This window comes from Notamacropus eugenii, chromosome 3 (genome assembly GCF_028372415.1).
Source record: "Notamacropus eugenii isolate mMacEug1 chromosome 3, mMacEug1.pri_v2, whole genome shotgun sequence".
NCBI lineage: Eukaryota > Metazoa > Chordata > Mammalia > Diprotodontia > Macropodidae > Notamacropus > Notamacropus eugenii.
This window is the reverse complement of record NC_092874.1, coordinates 223,175,396-223,196,416: the sequence shown is the minus strand read 5'-3', so window position 1 is coordinate 223,196,416 and position 21,021 is coordinate 223,175,396. Positions and strand designations below refer to the sequence as shown.

The window sequence follows — 21,021 nt, the reverse complement described above, 5'->3', positions numbered from 1 at the left end:
GAGGCCACTGCCCCCGGAAGTGGGGGATTGCTAAAAGGCACGACCCTCCCCCCCAACCTCTCCCTTTGTAAAATGGGACTTCTCCTAGCGGCGCTGCCCACGGCGGGTCCGTGAGCAGAGCTTCTACCGAAAACCGATGAATTTAAAAAGACTTTGGCCCGTGGGAAAGAAAAATAATAATAATTAGGATTATTAATGAAGATTAATTAACAGGCCTAACGGGGTTCTAACCGACCCTCACCAGGACACGGGGGCGAAAGAGAACGTTCCGAAGAGGCGGACCCCCTGGGGTTTGTAGGCAGGTGTGTCCCGTGTACCTGCAGAGCAGGAAGGTGTCAGGGTTCAGCTCGGGAAGCTGACTACTATCAGTCCAGGAAGGACTCATTCCTATAGATTTTACACAATTCCTTATATATTCAAACGCGAGATCTTTATCTGAGAAACTATTTAAAATTTTCCCTCCGTTTTCTGCTTTCCTTCTGATCTTGAATGCATTTATTTATACAAAACCTTAATAATCTGATCACAATTATCCCTTTTAGACCTCACCCTGCTCTCTATCCCTTATTCATTCATAAACTCTATCCACAAGCCTGATAAGTAATAAGTTTCACGTTCTTCAAATTTTCTTGCAATCTCTCTGTCTATCCAGTATTCATTTTGACCCCATCTTGGTAAATGGTGTAAGATACTGGTCTATGCTGAATTTCAGCCAGATTGCTTTCTAGTTTTCCAGCAATTTTTCCAAATAATGAAGGCTTATCCCCAAAACTTGAGTCTCAACTAAAATTCCATTTTCCACAGGAACCTTTCCCAGTCCCTCTTTTAATTCTTGCCTGTTTTCTCCTGAGTATAGGCTTGTATTATTCGCTTGCTGTCTCCCCCATTCTATTGTGAGCACTGTGAGGGATTGTCCTGCCCTTAGCATAATTACCTGGCACATAATAGGAGCTTAATAAATGTTCATTTGTTGTCTGACGCAACAAGGAGCTTATGTTCTAGTTTGGTGGTGATAGTATGGTCCCCTTCTTCTACTGTTTTATGAAGTTATATTAAACAAAAAATTAGGAATATAATCACGATTGCTCAGAGCCCTCAGGGAAGAACCTTGCTAATACTGAAGCCAAGGCTTGGCTTTCTGCCTTAAGTACATGTTTATCTGTAAATATCATTGGCTTCTTTAGGGTTGAGGCAAAATCCAGGCTACCTGAAACATTTAGATAAAGCCCTCTCCAGGTTAAGGTTATCTTTTAGGACAGGCATCAAGAGAGGAATGTTAGGGAAAGCAGATCTTTTCACAAAAATCTCCTTAGTCCTTGAAGAAGCAGAGAAAATCAGTGGCTTCAGGTCATGTCTTCTGCTCCAAGACGCTGGTAGGAACAATGGTCTTCCTAAATCTCTCTCTTTTCTGGCACAGCTCGGTTCTACCTTATCTTTTTCCTTTTTCTTGCTGTCCCTGGAGTTTCCAGCTCTGCTTGGTAAGTCTTGGATGGGAGTAAGAAAGCTGACTTTATTTGCTGTTACTCTTCCAGGGTTGGGGTCCTTTCCACTTCCTCTCACTTTGTCTCTCCCAGATTGTGTTTCTCTTGAAGAATTCTGGGGTGTGATTCCATTTCTCCTTCCAGCTCAGAGATTTTGTTAGTCCCAAATTGCCTCTCTGGGACAATTTCTTTGAGTTACCCTTGGCTTGTATTCCCCTTTTGGTATCCCCAGCACTTAGCACAGTGCCTGGCACATAGTAGATAATTAATAGATATTTTATTGATTGATAAAATGAATGAATGCTTATGCAATGTTATCTGCTGAAGTACTGTATATTAATGCAGGTGTTAATTATTACATGTTTAAATATGCTTTTATTATGTTCTGGTTAGGCTCATTTGCTTTCTATTGGCATTGCTTTGTGTCACAGCTACATCAATTTGTTAACTTTGCCGAATTTTCTTTTTTTACTTTAATTTTTTAGACACTTCCACAAGATTTTGAGTTTCAAATTTTCTCCTCATCTCTCCCCTCTGCCTATCCCAAGACAGTATGCATTCTGATTACCCCTTCCCCCAATATGCCTTCCCTTCTATCACCCCTCCCTTCTCTTATCCCCATCCCCTCTATTTTCCTGTAGGGCAAAATAAATTTCTATACCCCATTGTCTACATATCTTATTTTCCAGTTGCATGTGAAAACAATTTTTAACATTCATTTTTAAAGCCTTCAGTTCCAACTACTCTTCCTTGCTCCCTCCCCACCCATCCCCACTGAGAAGGCAAGCAATTCAATATAAGTTATACATTTGTAGATACGCAAAAGACTTCCATAAAAGTCATGTTGTGAAAGATTAACTATATTTCCCTCCATCCTATCCTGCCCCCCCATTTATTCTATTCTCTCTTTTGACCCTATCCCTCCTCAAAAGTATTAACTTCTAATTATGCCCTCCTCTCATTTGCTCTCCCTTCTATCACCTCCCCCAATCCTGACTAATCCCTTTCCCCCCTCCTTTCCTGTAGTGTAAGATAAATTTTCATATCAAATTGCATGTGCATGTTATGCCCTCCTTAAGCCAAATGCAATGAGAGTAAGGTTCACTCTTTCCCTCTCACCTCCCTCCTCTTCCCCTCCATTGAAAAAGCTTTTTCTTGCTTCTTTTATGTGAGATAATTTACCCCATTCTATTTCTCCCTGTCTATTCCCAATATATTCCTCTCTCACCCCTTAATTTTATTTTTTTAGATATTATCCCTATCTATTCAATTCACCCTGTGCCCTCTCTTTCTATTTATATAATCCCTCCAGCTACCCAAATACTGAGAAAAGTCCCAAGAGTTACAAATATTATCTTTCCATGTAGGAATGTAAACAGTTCAACTTTAGTAAGTCCCTTATGATTTCTCTTTCCTATTTACCTTTTCTTGCTTCTCTTAATTCTTGAGTTTGAAAGTCAAATTTTCTATTCAGCTCTGGTCTTTTCCATAAGAATGCTTGAAAGTCCTCTACTTCACTGAATGACCATTTTTGCCCCTGAAATATTATACTCAGTTTTACTGAGTAGGTGATTCTTGGTTTTAATCCCAGCTCCTTTGACCTCTGTACTATCATATTCCAAGTCCTGCAACCCCTTAATGTAGATGCTACTAGATCTTGTGTTATCCTGATTGTATTTCCACAATATTTGAATTGTTTCTTTCTGACTGCTTGCAATATTTTCTTCTTGACCTAGGAGCTCTGAAATTTGGCTACAATATTCCTAGGAGTTTTCTTTTGGGGATCTCTTTCAGGAGGTGATTGGTGAATTCTTTCAATATTTATTGAATCCTCAGGTTCTAAAATATCAGGGCAGTTTTCCTTGATAATTTCTTGAAAGGTGATATCTAGGCTCTTTTTTTTAATCATGGCTTTCAGGTTGTCCCATAATTTTTAAATTATTTCTCCTGGATCTGTTGTCCAGGTCAGTTGTTTTTCCAATGAGATATTTCACATTGTCTTCTATTTTTTCATTCCTTTGGTTTTATTTTGTAATTTCTTGATTTTTCATAAAGTCATTAGCTTCCATCTGCTCCATTCTAATTTTTAAGGAATTATTTTCTTCAGAGAACCTTTGGACTTCCTTTTCCATCTGGCCAATTTTGCTTTTTAGGCATTTTCCTCTTCATTGACTTTTTGGATCTCTTTTGCCATTTGGTTAAGTCTATTTTTAAAGTGTTATTTTCTTCAGCATTTTTTGGAGTCTCCTTTAGCAAGTAATTGACTTGTTTTTCATGATTTTCTTGCATCACTCTCATTTCTCTTCCCAATTTTTGCTCCATTTCTCTTACTTGATTTTCAAAATTCTTTTTGTGCTCTTCCATGGCCTGAGACCAATTAATATTTTTGGGGAGAGTCTTTGGATGCAGGAGCTTTGCCTTTGTTGTCTTCTGTTTGTTTCTTTGGTCTTCCTTGTCACCAAAGTAAGATTCTATAGTCTGATTCTTTTTCCAGTTTTTGCTCATTTTCCCAGCTATTTATTTGACTTTTGAGCTTTTTGACAAGGTAGTTCTCTGCTTCCTCTGGGGGTGGGGGTATACTGTCAGCTGCTTGATCCTTCCACTGTCTATAGGCCTAGAACTACAGAAACGGTTTCTGCAGCTGCCACTGTCTTGGGCTCCTCCTCCACTTATGCTCCTCCACCCCCTGTGCCACCCTGGGGCTGGGGCCTGACCACTCTACCCTCTCACACAGGCCCCACATATTTTTTCCATTGACCATCCAATTTATCCTCAGTGTTGTGGGGTTGTGAAGACTGGAAACCACCACAGGTGCCCAAGATTCAGTTCCCCCAATGCCTGCTCAGGTTCTGTCTGTGCCAGCAACACTGAACTGAGCTCTGCTCCCAGTGTGGTGCAATAGACACTTTCTGGCAACCTTCTAGGCTGTCTTAGGCTGGAGATTTGCTTCATTCTGTCATTCTGTGGGTTCTGCAGCTCCAGAGTTTGTTTAGAGTCATTTTTTACAGGTGTTTGGCTGAGTTTGGGGGAAGAGCACTACCAAGTCAGTGCTCTTACTCTGCCATCTTGGCTCTGCCCCTAATTTTCTATTGGCTCAATGTGCATAGTTTCTGCTATTTTGCTATTTTTGTAGGTAAATATTATTACGTAAGTTTATTTGCTATTATGCATATTTGCTTTTGATTTATGGGTGTACATGCACTAAGATCTTTTAATATTTTACAAAGTTAATGGTAGAGGAAAAGAATCACAAAGGAAAGGAAAGGCAGTCAGTGGAAACCCAGCTAGTTGAATCCATGCACCATATCAGAGTAGAAAGTAAGGGGCAAAGGGCCTGACCCTTGCCATTATGCCACCACCTGACTAGAACCACATCTTGTCTTCTTGAAAGCTGCCTCCAAGAGCCACCAGAAGCCAGATGATACTCAGTGTCAAGGGCTTTTCTGGCTCAGTAACCAATCAGGGGAACTCAGCATAAGGATGATGAGTCATAGCTAACCCAAAGCGGGAGGAAGTAATCTGAATACACTCAAGTTTCTATGAGATCCCCTTGGGGTAGGCAGAGAATATTCCACAGAAATCTGAAATCTTGCTGGGACTCTCCCCTGTGTGTGGAGCTGGATATCATAAGCCATAGTGTCACTACCACTGGATGATGTCCACTCTAGCTAATGAGATCAGGAACTGCCACACAGGATAGTAATTTGCAACTCCAAAAAAAATGGGCCAATCATGCCAGGGGCTTGGGTTCCCCTTTCTGTCCATGGTCATCTCCAATGTGGGTCAACCCCCATTGAGGAATACAGGAGCTCCTGACATCTCAGACCAACAAGGCTGCCACCAAGACTAAGACTATCTGACTCAGGACTGCCCAACTATGCTCAGGAAAAGACACAAAGCAATAAAGTCTTCTAGATGAGTATATGTGCTCTATCTCTTATGTGCAAGCAGTGGCCATTTTTGCCAGAGTTGGTGAAGGGGCTTGGATTCTGAGCTCTATGGGGTCCCTCACTAGTTCTAGAAATAAAGAGAAAATTTTCAGTTCACAGTTTCATGAATACAGCACCCTTGCCTGTCCTCAGAGAATTAAATATGGGTTCTATTGGCACACCTACCCATAGCCCCAACTTCAGAAATGACTCTGGGATCCTGGCAAGAATTAAACATTATCCTTTCAAGTGCCTCCACCCATGACTTGCATTAAAGAATTACAACAAAATCCATGTGACAAAATTCTAGTTGGCTTCTCAAATGCCCAACAAACAACCCTCAAAACCAACTCCCATTCCCCTCTTCTCCCCTCCAAAATAATAAAACTTCAGCACAGTTGTTAGACAGTCCTAAAATTATAGGGTTATGCTTTGGTTTGCATTCTCTTGCTATTGGGTTCCCTCATGCTACTTCTCAATGGTTGGCTTTATAGGACTAAGGACTCAGTTACATTGTCACTTCTAAAACAAAACAAAAAAGCCATTTTCTCCATTTACTTACAAAGAGGGCTCTATTAAAACTGGAGGAGCCATCTTTGAATAGATCTCTCCCAAGGCAATTGAGTGATGAAGATTATTAGCAAAACAAAGGTGTCCAGTCCCAGTTAGGGCAGAACAGAAAATTCAATCCTTTCAGGCTTCTTTGAAGATAAACTGAATTCCCAGGATATTTTCTGATAGCATCCTTGAAGAGGTTTAAATTACTGGACTGGAAAGCAAGGGACAACATACAGCTGATGAACCTAAAGAAACTTTACTGCATTTATCTTCAAGGTACCATTCTTTTTTTTTTCTTTAGTTGACCAGAGCATCTTCCCATCAGTCCCTCCTGACTGAATGGCCATGGGCAGTTTATTACCTAATCTTTCAGAGGCAGGAGATCCCTCATGGTCAACAAAAACATCATCAGAAGCATAAAGGTCAGTCTGAGATACTTTCTATGCAGTACCTGTCTCCCATGCCAGTTATTCTGAGTCAGGCCTAATTTAGGTGAGAAGCTGTAAGCTTAGGTTCAATAATGCAATAAAATGACAATCATAGATCGTTCAACAGTTAACAAAAGGAGATCTATTGGGTCAAAACAGGAAAAGGGTATTCAACAAAGATAGGCACTGAAGATACCTTGAATTGACTCAGATGAGCAAAATTCCTTTACTGAGTTGTCCATTGTGGTCTTCCAAGCATCAGAGAATATGCCCAGAGTTTCTGATATCTATTTTCTTCTCAAGAGGCCAAAAAGTTATGTCAACAACTTGAGCCTTTAGTCCCTTGAGACAACTCAGTCTTAAGAATGGTCTCCATTCACCAGGAGTTAGGATATTGTTCCTATCATAATTTTGGTACTTAATGATTTCAATCAAAGAAAGGTATGAGAGAAAAGGAAAATATGATTCAGGATTAAGAACTGAAGTGGCCAAAGATTGGTAGATGACTTACTTAGAACTTACATATTAAGAATAATTTCTTCAAAAAAAAACTGGAAAGTTACTAGATATATTGAGTATTGAATAATCTCACAAAAATTTTGATCACATCTTAATGCACAGTAAATAAATGTTTTATTGATATAGAAATCATTTCTGAATTGGTTGTCTGTGTGTAATCAGACCATCCAACTAATCAGCACAAAAGCTAAAGTCAACACGAAATTAGAAGAAAAGGATAGTACCGAGAAGACTGCTTACAATTATTATAGTTACAACCTATTCAAATGAGCTCCTGAGTGTGACAACTTGGAAATGGGCAAAAGTAGAGAAATTTAACATGTAAAGCAGACATCAAAATGGGATGGGGAGGCCAACACAACCTCAGCCACTAAAAGTTTGATCTCCTTGACATCAGACAGACATGGTAGCAAAGGAGATTGCTGCTTATTACAAATTTTTTGTAGCTCTCTTCTCAGAGACTAGTGAGCAAATTGGAAATCTGGGCAGGAAGACATAGGCAATTAGTCCGGCTTAAACGTCCACATTCATGCTTGCTTTGGGAAAGGTGAGTAAATTCATCCCCAGGGGAAGAAGAGAGATTAGAGAGCCAGGACAGCAAACCAGCAAGGATTCATAAACTGAATTTTCCATCATGGGATTAAGCTGCATGCTAGCCAACACACAGCTCCATGATCTCAGTAGCAAAGAAGACTGAATAGCTAGAGATACTCCATTGAAAAGGAGAATGGGGTGGAGCCAGGATGATGGAATAGAAAGACTACCTGCTCAAGCTGTCCCCCCATAGCCTATAAAATACTTGTAAAAAATGACTCTAAACAAATTCTACAGCAGTAGAAGTCACAAAATGACAGAGCCAAACGGATTTCCAGTCAAAGACAGCCTGGAAGGCTGACAGGAAAGGTCTATCGCGCTGGGCTCAGAGCAGAGCACAGCCCAGCATGGGCCATGCAGTATGGACAGGATTGATGCAAGCTTCAGGGCACAGAATCATGGGTAGCAGCTGCGGTTCCCAGATTTCTCAACCCACAAATGCCAAAGGTAGCTTCAAAGGTCAGTAAGAAAGTGCTTTCACCTGGGTGAGAGGGGAGTGTGATCTGGCCCCAGCCTTGGATCCAGGGCGGCAGCAGCCACTGAGGCAGCAGGTTTGCTTTTGGAGCCCTCAACCTAAAGACCCTGGGGGAAATTGAACAGCTGATCTGGGTCTCAACCCAGCATGGTGGTCCTGGGGTGAAGAGGAGCACTGGTGTGGTGGAGCTGGTGGTGACTGTGGAGAAGGAATTCTACTTGCAGTTCCAGGGCAGAAAACAGTGCTTGTGGTTGCTCACAGACCAGAGCACAGTCCAGGAGAGGAGTAAATTCCTCTCCCTTGATTGTGCCACCTGGAAGGAACTGAGAACTTACAGGTCCATACAGTTATCTCAGAGAACAGCTGCACAAAACCTCTGAAGCCTAGGGTAGTATACCCTCCACTTGACAAAGGATTCAAAAGTCAAGTAAAGAGCTGGGAAAATGCCCCCAAATGGGGCAAAAATAAGACTATAGAAAATTACTTTCTTGGTGAAATTATATATTCTTTCATCCTGTTGGATGAGGAATGACAAAGCATACCATCAGAGGAAGACATCAAAGTCAAGGCTTTCTACATCCAAAAAAAATATGCAATGGTCTCAGGCCATGGAAAAGCTCAAAACGGATTTTGAAAATCAAGTAAGAGAGGTGGAGGAAAAATTGGGAAGAGAAATGAGAGTGATGCAAGAAAATCATGGAAAGAGAGTCAACTGCTTGCTAAAGGAGACCCAAAGAAATGCTAAAGAAAGTAATACCTTTAAAAGTAGACTAACCCAAATGGCAAAAAGAGGTCCAAAAAACCAATGAGGAGAAGAATGCTTTAGAAAGCAGAACTGGCCAAATGGAAAAGGAGGTTCAAAAATTCACTGAAGAAAATAGTTCTTTAAAAATTAGAATGGATCAGATAGAAGCTAATGACTTTGTGAGAAACCAAGAAATTATACAACAAAACCAAAAGAATGAAAAAATAGAAGATAATGTGAAATATCTCATTGGAAAAACAGCTGACCTGGAAAATAGGTCCAGGAGAGATAGTTTAAAAATTATTGGTCTTCCTGAAAACCATGATCAAAAAAAGAACCTAGACATCATCTTCCAAGAAATTACTAAGGAAAACTTCCTTGATATTTTAGAACCAGAGGGTAAAATAGAAATGGAAAGAATTCACTGATGACCTCCTAAAAGCGATGCCCAAAGGAAAACTCCTAGGAATATTGTAGCCAAATTCTAGAGTTCCCAGATCAAGGAGAAAATATTATAAGCAGCCAGAAAGAAACAATTCAAGTATGGTGGAAATACAATAAGGATAACACAAGATCTAGTAGCATCTACATTAAGGGGTTGCAGGACTTGGAATATGATAGTACAGAGGTCAAAGGAGCTGGGATTAAAACCAAGAATCACCTACCCAGCAAAACTGAGTATAATACTTCAGGGGAAAAAATGGAATTTCAATGAAATAGAGGACTCTCAAGCATTCTTGTTGAAAAGACCAGAGCTGAATAGAAAATTTGACTTTCAAATACAAGAATCAAGAGGAACATGAAAAGGTAAACAGGAAAGAGAAGCCTTAAGGTACTCACTAAAGTTGAACTGTTTACATTTCTACATGGAAAGATGTTATTTGTAACTCATGAGACCTTTTTCAGTATATAGGGTAGTTTGAGAATATATATATTCCATCTAACTACCCTAATATATGTATGTATTATATATTACATGTGTGTAGGTATGTATATGTACATGGGTATATGTGTGTATGTACATTATATATACATATGTGTATACACACACACAGGGCACAGGGTGAGCTGAATATGAAGGAGAATACCTTAAAAAATAAAATTTACTCATGAATGGAATGTATCAGAAATAAGAGAAAGGGAGAGGTAAAATGTAGCAAATCATCTCACATAAAGAGAGAAGAAAGAGTTTTTACAATGGAGGGGAAGAGGGAGGAGATGAAAGGAAGTAAGTGAGCCTTACTCTCATGTGATTCAGAGGGAATAACACACATTCAACTGGACATGGAAATCTATTTTACCCTTCAGGTAGGCAAAGAGGAAAGAGATAGGAGAGGGAAGATAATAGAAGGGACAGCAAATTGGCGAAAAGGATAATCAGAAGCAAACACTGTTGTGGAAGTGGACAGGTCAAGGGAGGGAATGAAATAAATGAAGGGCAGGAGAGGACAGAGGGAAATATGATTCATCTTTTACAACATAACTTTTATGGAAGTGCTTTGTGTTGTTGCACGTGTATAACCTATATTGAATTGCTTATTTTCTCAATGAGGGTGGGTGGTGAGGGAGGGGGAGAATATGGAACTCAAAGTTTTAATAATGAATGTTAAAAATTATTTTAGCATGCAACTGGAAGTTAAGATATATAGGCAATGAAGTATAGAAATTATTTTACCGTACAGGAAAATAGAGGGGAAGGAGGATGGAAGAAGTTGGGTAGGCAATAGAAGGGAGGACAGACTGGAGGGAGGGAGGGATGGGGTGCATGCTGTTCTGGGGTGGGGGGTGGGGAGAGATGGGGTGAAAATTTGGAATTCAAATACTTGTGGAAGTGAATGTTGAGAAATGAATAATAAATAAGTTATATATTTTTTAAACTCATAAGCAAAGATGAACATTTTAGCACACACAAAAAAGATTGCCTATGAAGCTATGAACTTGCTTTATGTACAGATATTGTTTTTAAAAACAAATCTATGTGGAATTTAATACCATAGTAACAAAATTTCCATTTGTATTACCTTCTGAACTGTTTCTGTTTTCTTTTACGTATTTTTTAAATGTTTTACTGATGAAAAGGAGAATAGTCCAGAGCCAAGCAGCACCCATTTGACCTTCAAGAGCAAGAACTTTTGGGTGAGATTAACCAAAGGTTTGCTCTCTGTGTCTTGGTGGGACTGGAGACTCATTCTCCTTTAATCTGCTTATCTACCATCTTACTCCGGCCCATTCACCAAAGGAGTGTAGGATAAAGAAGAAGCTAATCATACTGTTTCTCCTTTCCCTCCCTTGCTTTTGACTGCAAACTTTACACCTGAGTTTAGAATTGATAGCTCCTTAAGCAGTATTGTTTAATTCTCAGTATACATGTGGCAACATATTAACATTCATTAATAAATTTTGGGGAAAAATTTTTTTTAAATCCAGGTAGCTGTTTGAGTCTGTGCCAATTCTACTGTCTAATGATATGGCAAGAATAAGAAAGTAGAGTGTATTAAACCCAGAAAGGATGCAGAAGAGGATTTATAAATCCACATTGAAGCTGGCAGAGTAATCTGACTGAAGCTTCACGAGTCACATATTTAACTGAAATGAGAGTGCACAGGAGGGAGAAAGAGATCAGCTTGGAAGACGGGAAGAGACAGAGACAGATTCCCTATAGTCAGTAAAAAAAAACAAAAAACAAAAAACTACAGAATAAGTTACTGAGCAAACCATAGAAGTAAGGATAGTCATTCTGGGTTCAATAAGGATAGTCACACTCCTGAAGAAGACTGACCTGCTAAGAAAACACTTCCACCTTATAAAGCAGGCATTATTAACCCCATGTTCTTATGTTCTGGTCTATGCCACTGAGGAGGCACACGAAGCTCTCACTCTGGGCCCCTGGGCTTGTAACTGGTGAGCATTCTAGTCCAGAGTCAGTCCCACCATGTACTTCCTGGCCATCTTCATGAAATGCTGCCCCAAGTATACTCTTCAGATACACACACACACACACACACACACACACACACACACACTCCAGCTCTAGAGCTGACAGTCAAGCTGACTAGAATCAATACTACTGAAACACTCCCCTCTGGCCTCAACTTCACTCCCCTTATATGTGTTCATTTCCCTTTTAGAAAGTAAGATCCTGGTGGGGCAGAGCCAAGATGGTGGAGTGAGAGCAACTAATCACCTAAGCTCTTAAACAAACTCCTTCAGATACTTCTAAGGAGAGAATTTGACCAAACTTTGGAGGTGCAGAATCCAATAGGAGAGACTGTGACAGATTCATAGCCCAGGACAGACTGGAAGGTTGAAGGGAAGGATCTGTTCCATGGAGGTGAGCCCACAGCGCAGTGGAGTGGGAGGGCCCCAGGGAGACCTGAGACAGCAGCAGGTGGAATGGTGGAGTGGTAGCCCAGGGTGAGAGACCAATAGAGCTGAGTGACAGCCACTGAGCCCCTGATATCAGCCGCAGCAGCTTCTGAGACTTTCAGCCTGCAGATTAAATGTCTGTAAGTTACCTACCTCAACTTCCAGGAGTCAGGATGATGGAGTGATCAGTAAATGCTCTCTCCTCCCCCCTTGATGACCTTGAAAGAACCATAAAATATTTCTCTAGAAAAATCCTGGATCAGTGGGAACAGCAGAGGGGACAAATGGTCTCATAACACCTGAGGCTAGGGAAATAGGTAAGGGGGATTCCTCCTACTGTGGCAGAGGTGAACTGGAAGGAGAGGGACCCCAGGGCAGTGGAAACTTGCACTAGGACCAAGGCGAGCCTCAGTGCTAGGAGAGGAGCCCCAGGAGGGAAGGAAACTCTCACTAGGATCCAGGTGTGCCTCAGAACTCCAGGGAAAATGGGAAGACAATAGGGCAGCTGGGATCACCAACCCCTGGGCTTGCCTTTGCCTCAGCTCAGCTGAGGAGATCTCCCTTGACTAGACAACCCCTCCCCCATGCTTAACAAGCTAACCCCAGGGCTGATTGGGAAAACACAAAACAAAAAGATAAAAAGACACTTGCCCTTAGTTTTTTCACACCAGTCAGCTCAACACCAAGTTCTGCAGCTTCTAACTGAAAGAACCAGAAGTCACAACACACAATCACCACTAAAAGCAAAATAAGGGTGAAAAAAACCATAGAATCTTTCTATGGGGACAAAGACCAAAACACAAATACCAAAGAGGTCAGTATTGAGACTGTACTTCCATCTGAAACTTCAGAAGGGACTATGAACTTTTCACATGCACAAAAAGCTCTCCTGGAACAGTTGAAGAAGGAAATAGAAGAGGAACAGGCCAACAATTTTAAAAGTATGAAAAAAGAAATCCATTAAGAGAACATGTCTTTAAAAAGGAAAATTGAACAAATGGAAAAGGAATTTCAAAAACTAACTGGAGAAAATAATTCCTTAAAAGGACAAATTGGACAAATGGAAAAGGAGATGCAAAAGTTAACTGAAGAAAACAAGTTGATAAAAATTAGAATTGAGCAAGTAGAAACTAATGACTCTATGAGACAGCAAGAATCAGTCAAACAAAATCTAAAAAATGAAAAGATAGAGTAAAATGTAAAATATCTAATTGAAAAAGACAACTGACCTGGAAAATAGATCCAGGAGAGAAAATCTGAGAATTATTGACCTGTCAGAAAGCCACGATGGAAAGAATCTGGACAATATCTTCCAGGAAATCATCAAGGAAAACTGCTCAGAAGTGCTAGATACAGAGGGCAAAATAGTCATCAAAAGAATCAACTGTTCACCTCCCGAAAGGGATTCCAAACTCAAAACCCCAAGAAATATTCTTGCCAAATTCTAGAACTATCAAGTGAAGGAGAAAATACCACAGGCAGCCAGAAAGAAACCATTCAAATATTGAGGAGCTACAGTCACGATCACACAAGACCTTGCAGCTTCTACATTAAAAGATCAAAGGAATTGGAATCCAATATTCTGTAAAGCAAAGGAGCTAGGACTACAACCAAGGATCAACTATCCAGCAAAGTTCAGCATAACATTTCAGGCAAGGAGATGGTCATTCAATGAAGTAAGGGATTTCCAGACCTTCCTGACAAAAACACCACAACTTAATAGAAAATTTGATCTTCAAACACAGGTCTCAAGAGAGGCATAAAAAGATAAATGGGGGGAAAAAACCAAAAACTTATTACTCAATATGGGCAAACCGTTTACCTCCCTATAAGGGAAGATGATACCTGTTAATCTTGAGAATTGTACATATGTTATGAAATATAAAAAGGATATGCATAGAGGGAACAAGTATAAAATAAATGATGTGATGATAAAAATATGATATAAGCATGTGAAGGAATTGTAACAGGAGGTGTGAAAAGGAGGAAGCAGAAAATGGTAAATTACATCACAGGAATAAGTACAAAAGTATGGTAGAGGGAAAGAGGGGAGGGAGATGAGCATTGTTTGAGAGGTACTCTCATCTGAATTGGTTCAAGGAGGGAACAACAAATTTAATTAAGTATATAATTCTAACTAGCTCTATAGGCAGTAGAAGGGGAAGGAGAAGAAAGGGGAGGGGAAACTAAAAGGGAGGGAAGAAGTAGTAAGGGTAAAGGGGAATAAAAGGGAGGGGGGCTAAAAGATGGAAGGAAAGGCTGCAGGAGGTGGTGGTGAAAAGTGAAAACTATTGAGGAGGGGAAGGGAGATGGGAGAACTAAAAGCACAAATGGTGGAAAAGAGGATAGAGGGAAATATACAGATTGTAAACATAACTGTGAATGTGAATGGAATGAACTCTCCCATAAAATGGAGATGGATAGCAGAATAGATTAAAAGACATAATCCAACAATACGTTGTTTACAAGAAATACGTTTGAAACAGGAGGACATACACAGGGTAAAAGTAAAAGGTTGGAGCAGAATATATTGTGCTTCCGCTGATGTAAGAAAAGCAGGGCTAGCAATTCTAATCTCAGACAAAGCAAAAGCAGAAATAGATCTAATCAAAAGAGATAAGGAAGGAAACTCTGTCCCACTCAAAGGCACCATAGACAATGAAGCAATATCATTACTAAACATGTATGCTCCAAGTGGTATAGCATCCAGATTCTTAGAGGAGAGGTTGGAGGAACTGAAGGAAGAAATAGACAGCAAAACTATACTAGTGGGGGAACTCAACCTCCCCCTCTCTGAACTTGATAAATCAAACCTCACAATAAACAAGAAAGAGGTTAAGGAGGTAAATAAAACTCTGGATAAGGTAGATATGATAGATCTCTGGAGAAAACTGAATGGGAATAGAAAGGAATATACCTTTTTCTCAGCAGTACATGGCACATATTCAAAAACTGACCATGTACTAGGACATAAAAACCTCACAATCCAGTGTAGAAAGGCAGAGATAGTCAATGCGGTCTTCTCAGATCATAATCCAATACAAATTATATGTAATAAAAGGCCATGGAAAGATAAACCAAAAATCAATTGGAAACTAAATAATCTAATCTTAAAGAAGGAGTGGGTTAAACAACAAATCATAGAAACAATCAACAACTTCATTCAAGAGAATGACAATAATGCGACAACCTCCAAATCTTATGGGATACTGCAAAAGCATTTCTTAGGGGGAAGTTTTATATCTTTGAATGCCTACATAAATAAAATAGAGAAAGAGGAGATCAATGACTTCGGCATGCAACTGAAAAAGCTAGAAAAAGAACAAATTGAAAATCCCCAAGTAAATACTAAATTAGAAATACTGAAAACCAAAGGAGAGATTAATAAAATTGAAATTAAGGAAACTATTGAATTAATAAATAAAATGAATAGTTGGTTTTATGAAAAAACTAATAAAATTGATACACCTTTGGTCAATTTGATTTAAAAAAAGAAAGAGGAAAATCATATTACTAATATCAAAAATGAAAGGGGTGAACTCACCTCCAATGAGGAGGAAATTAAAACAATAATTAGAAATTACTTTGCCCGACTTTATGCCCATAAATTCGACAATGTAAATGAGATGGATGAGTATTTTAAAAAATACAAATTGCCCAGACTGACAGAAAAGGAAGTTGAATACTTAAACAACCCCATCTCAGAAAAAGAGATTGAACAAGCCATCAATGAACTCCCTAGGAAAAATCTCCATGGCTAGATGGATTTACAAGTGAATTTTATCAAACATTTAAAGAACAATTCCAATACTGTATAGACTATGTGGGAAAATTGGGGAAGAAGGAATCCTCCCAAATTCTTTTTATGATACAAATATGGTTCTGATACCTAAACCAGGAAGACACAAAACAGAGAAAGAAAATTATAGACCACTTTAGATGCAAACGTTTTAAATAAGGTTTTAGCAAAACGAATGCAGCATCTTATCACAAGAATAATAGATTATGATCAGGTAGGATTCATACCAGGAATGCAGGGCTGGTTCAATATTAGGAAAACTATTAGCATTATCAATCATATCAACAACAAAACTAACAGAAACAACATGATTATCTCAATAGATGCAGAAAAATTTTTCGACAAAATACAACACCTATTCCTATTAAAAATGCTTGAGAACATAGGAATAAAGGAAACTTTCCATAAAATAATAAGCAGTGTCTATCTAAAACCTTCAGCAAGCATTATTTGCAATGGAGATAAGCTAGATGCATTTCCAATAAGATCAGGAGTGAAACAAGGATGTCCATTTTCACCACTATTATTCAATATGGTACTAGAAATGTTAGCTGTAATTAGACAAGATAAAGAAATTGAAGGAATAAAAATAGGTAAAGAAGAAACTAAGTTATCACTCTTTGCAGATGATATGATGATATACTTAGAGAATCCCAGAGATTCAAGTAAAAAACTACTTGAAATAATAAAGAACTTTGGCAAATTTGCAGGTTACAAAATAAACCCACATAAATCTTCTGCATTTCTATATATTAGTAACAAAGTCCAACAGCAAGAGACAGAAAGAGAAATCCCATTTAAAGCTAGGGTAGACACTATAAAATATTTGGGAGTTTACCTGCCAAAACAAACTCAGGGACTATATGAACACAATTGCAAGACATTTTTTGCACAAATAAAGTCAGATCTAAGTAATTGAAAAAACATCAATTGCTCATGGGTAGGCCGAGCCAATATAATAAAAATGACAATTATACCTAAATTAATTTACTTATTTAGTGCCATACAAATTAAACTATCAGATAATTATTTTCTAGAGCTGGATAAAATAATATCAAAATTCATCTGGAAGAACAAAAGGTCCAGAATATCAAAAGGACTAATGAAAAGAAATTCTAGGGAAGGTGGCCTAGCACTACCAGATCTCAAATTGTATTATAAAGCAGCAATTATCAAAACCACTTGGTACTGGCTAACAAACAGAAGGGTAGACAAGTGGAATATGCTAGGCACTCAAGACACAGTAGGCAATGAATATAGCAATATAGCAATGAATACAGCAAATTGATAAACCCAAGGACCCCAGCTTCTCACTGTTTGACAAAAATTTCTGGGAAAACTGGATAACAGTATGGCAGAAACTAGGCATAGACCAGTGCTTGACACTGTACACAAGAATAAAGTCCAAATTCATACACAATCTAGGTATAAAGATTGATACCATGGACAAACTGGAGGATCAAGGAATAGTGTATTTATCAGATTTATAGAGAAGGGAAGAATTCTTGACTAAAGAAGAGATAGAAAGCATTATGAAGTACAGGATGGATAATTTTGATTATGTTAAACTAAAAAGTATTTTCACAACCAAACCCAATGCATCCGAAATTCAGAGGGATGTAGTATATTGGGAAAATTTTTTTTTACAACTAACCTTGGGGATAAAGGCCTCATTTCTAGAATATATAGAGAACTGAGTCAAATGTACAACAATACAAGTCATTCCCCAATTGATAAATGATCAAAGGATAGGAACAGGCAATTTTCAGAGGAAGAAATTAAAGATATCTACAATCATATGAAAAAATGCTCTAAATCACTTTTCATTAGAGAGATGCAAATTAAAACCACTCTGAGGTGCCACATCACACCTATCAGATTGACAAACATGACAGAATAGGAAAATGATAAATGCTGGAGAGGATGAGGGAGAGTTGGTATACTAATTCATTGTTGGTGGAGCTGTGAGCTCATCCAACCATTCTGGAGAGTGATTTGGAACTATGCCCAAAGGGCTACAAAAATGTGCATACCCTTTGACCCAGCAATATCCCTTCTAGGACTGTATCCCCAAGAGATCATAAAAATGGGAAAGAGTCCCACATGTACAAAAATATTTTTGTAGCACTCTTTGTAGTGGCCAAGAACTGGAAATCAAGGGGATGCCCATCAATTGGAGAATGGCTAAATAAATTGTGGTATATGAATGTAGTGGAATAGTATTGCGCTATAAGAAATGATGAACAACGAGACTTCAGAGAGGCCTGGAAAGACTTATATGATCTGATGCTGAGTGAAAGGAGCAAAACCAGGAGAACTTTGTGCACAGCAAGGACCACAGTGTGTGAGTTTTTTCTGGTAGACTTGGATCTTCATAGCAATGCAAGGACTTAAAAAGAAAATTCCCAGTGATCTTCTAAGGCAAAATGTCTTCCACATCCAGAGAAAGAACTATGGAATTCAATCAGAGAATGTAACAGATCATTTGTGTGTGTGTGTGTATTTAATGATTTGGTTTGTTATATGATTTCTCCCATTTATTTTAGTTCTTCTACACAGCATCACTATAGTGAAAATGTATTCAATAGGAATATATGTGTAGATCCTATATAGAATTGTATGCTGTCTCTGGGAGGGAGGGGGTGGTGGTGGGTAGGTAGGGGGAAAAAAATCTAAGTTTTATGGTAGTGATTGTAGTACACTAAAAATGAATAAAATTAATATATATATTAAAAAGAAAGTAAGATCCTTGAGAGCAAAAACTATCTTATTTTCTTATATGTGTAACCTCAGGAGGCAGTCCTCAGTACTATATGTCAGAAGCTGATGTATATGAGACATTTAATAAATGCATTTTCATTTATTTATTTTAAAGAAAATGAAACTGTAGCTCAGAGAGATTATGAGTTACTTGTTCATAATCGCAGAGCTTTTCCAGAGTCAGAATCTGAATTCAAGTTTTCCTGACTTCAAGTTTAGTACTCTCTCTACTACACCATACTGAATTTAATAAATAACCAGCGATCATTTATGTTTGAGTTCCTTTAATTTTTATAAATATATGCATAATAAAGTACACCTAAGTGTATATTTGCTTATAAACCCTGAAACAAGTACTCCAAATATGAAGTATAACATAATAAAGTAATATAATTAGGACTGTCCAGGGAAAAGTCTATGGTTCCATATCTAATTTAAAACCACATATTCAAAGCATCATAACCCTTTTGTATCAGCAAGAAATGTTGATGTGATAACTTCAACGAGGCCAGTTTAATCATAAAAGATTAATTTGCATTTTGGGCAATATGAGTACATGAAAAAGAGTAAGTTATAAAAAGAAGTCATAGTCTTAGTGCCAATTTATGTAGCCACTAATAAAGTGAAAAAGATTCCAAAAAGCAGGATATGCCCCTGTCCAATGTTCATCTTATTTCTTTCTTCGGCAGCTGCCTCAAGCACTTGGTTTATCACCCATGTTTTGAAGAATTGCACCTGGACATAAACACCAGGGTAATTTTTTCTGCCACAACCATGTCCAAAACTGGTAATACCCATTAAGTAAAATTTGCCGTTATCTGGAAGGTAACACATTAAAGGTCCACCACTGTCACCCTATAGAAACAAACACAAACAGACACAAAACAGCAGTGGTTATTTCAGTATCCTTTAAGCTGCAAAATAATAATATAACTTTAGTCAACAGTGAGGATTTCAGGGAATAATGAGTTGGGCAGACATAGATAGTTGTAATCTTCATTATTGCAGGGAATAATCAGTGTGATCATAGATTCATTTGAGTATTGAAGAATGTTACAACCTCTATTCTGTTTGGTTCTATTTGGTGCTAGGGTGACACCTTGATGATTGGATAGGTCTCAATGAGAGGCAAAAAAGGTTGATTTCTCTAGCCATATTACCCTAGAAGTCTGGAGGTAGAACTCAAGAGCTCTATATGATGGGGTGCTTGGGTGCATGTCCTTGGGCCCCAATTCTAAAATCACATTTCTCTTTAAAAATCACATTTCTCCCTAGCCTCAAAATACTATCTCAGGCAGTTTCTCCCCAGCCCAAGGACACAGACTGCCCCAGCAGCAACCATTATCTCCCTTCCTGCTACAGCAGCCAGTTGCACCTATAAAACTTATTAGTCTGAACCAACTATGTACTGACTGAACTGGCTGTGCACTGGGTCATAATGACATTTACTACTCACTGACCAATCATATGTATCCTAGACTTAGACATACATATACTCTCTTATGTTTATCTTGTCTAACAAGCAACCTGGTATTTCTGAGACAGCCCTGACTTAGTTGACTTAATGACATTTCAGGCCTAAAACCACACCTCCAGGTAGCCCCCCTGGGCTATTTCCCAATGGATTTTGGGTAAAATACCTGCACAGTAGATACCAAAAGTGCATGTTCCTTTAAGAACTGACTACTCCTTAACCACTCCCTAATCCCACCCCAAAACACCTAGTTAGCATATTTGGCACATGCTTTACTGTGGAATATCCTATATCAACTTTACCTATACCTCTCTAAGGTTGCAGTTTCCCTAAGAACTCTTGCCTGCTGAAAAGCATAATAAATCTTTATTTTGACCTCAACAATGCTTGAGTCTGCTAATTCCTTCCAGGTGGCCTGCCCCTGGTACCCTGGTCCTTCTGGGGGTCTCACCACCCCCCTTCCAGTCCTTATCATATCCATTGTGCCACCCAGCTGCCTCTCCCCCCCCCCATTTTGGGGAGGAAATTGGGGTTAAGTGACTTGCCCAGGGTCACTTAGCTATTAAGTATCTGAGGTCAGATTTAAACTTAGGTCTCCTGACTCTGTATTTAGGAGCTGGAGACTTAAATAATCTAACATCATGCCAATTAAATGCTAACACTCTTTAGGTTAGGAGTTCAGGGAATAGTTGAAATGGATTTTAAAACAGTTTTCTCCAGAAAATACATTTTTATGCAATTAAAAAGGGAACTACAGAGAACTACTACATCTAGAGACTTTTTCATCTACAGTTAAGTTTGTAGATTTGGCAAGGCAGCTAGGAAAGTTTGCTATTTCCTGGGGGCATTTTAACCAATCAAATACTTTACTTGGTGCTGGAAATACAAAACCA

General features: G+C 38.8%; 1 protein-coding gene and 1 long non-coding RNA gene across 3 annotated transcripts in view; one reads left to right on the top strand and one right to left on the bottom strand.

The window, feature by feature from the left end:
• The first annotated feature begins 212 nt into the window (after positions 1 to 212).
• Positions 213 to 7,606, top strand: LOC140534066 (uncharacterized). Its single transcript, XR_011977159.1, has 2 exons — positions 213 to 302; positions 6,270 to 7,606. It is a non-coding gene; the product is annotated as an uncharacterized lncRNA (long non-coding RNA).
• Positions 7,607 to 18,921: 11,315 nt separating this feature from the next.
• The window catches only part of TMPRSS12 (transmembrane serine protease 12), a 59,575-nt gene continuing 57,475 nt past the window's right edge, over positions 18,922 to 21,021 (bottom strand). For both annotated transcript variants that reach the window (XM_072654680.1, XM_072654681.1), the window contains one exon: positions 18,922 to 19,509. In XM_072654680.1, coding sequence (XP_072510781.1) covers positions 19,258 to 19,509 — 252 coding nt within the window. In that variant the 3' untranslated portion in view covers positions 18,922 to 19,257. The remainder of the gene's footprint in view (positions 19,510 to 21,021) is intronic.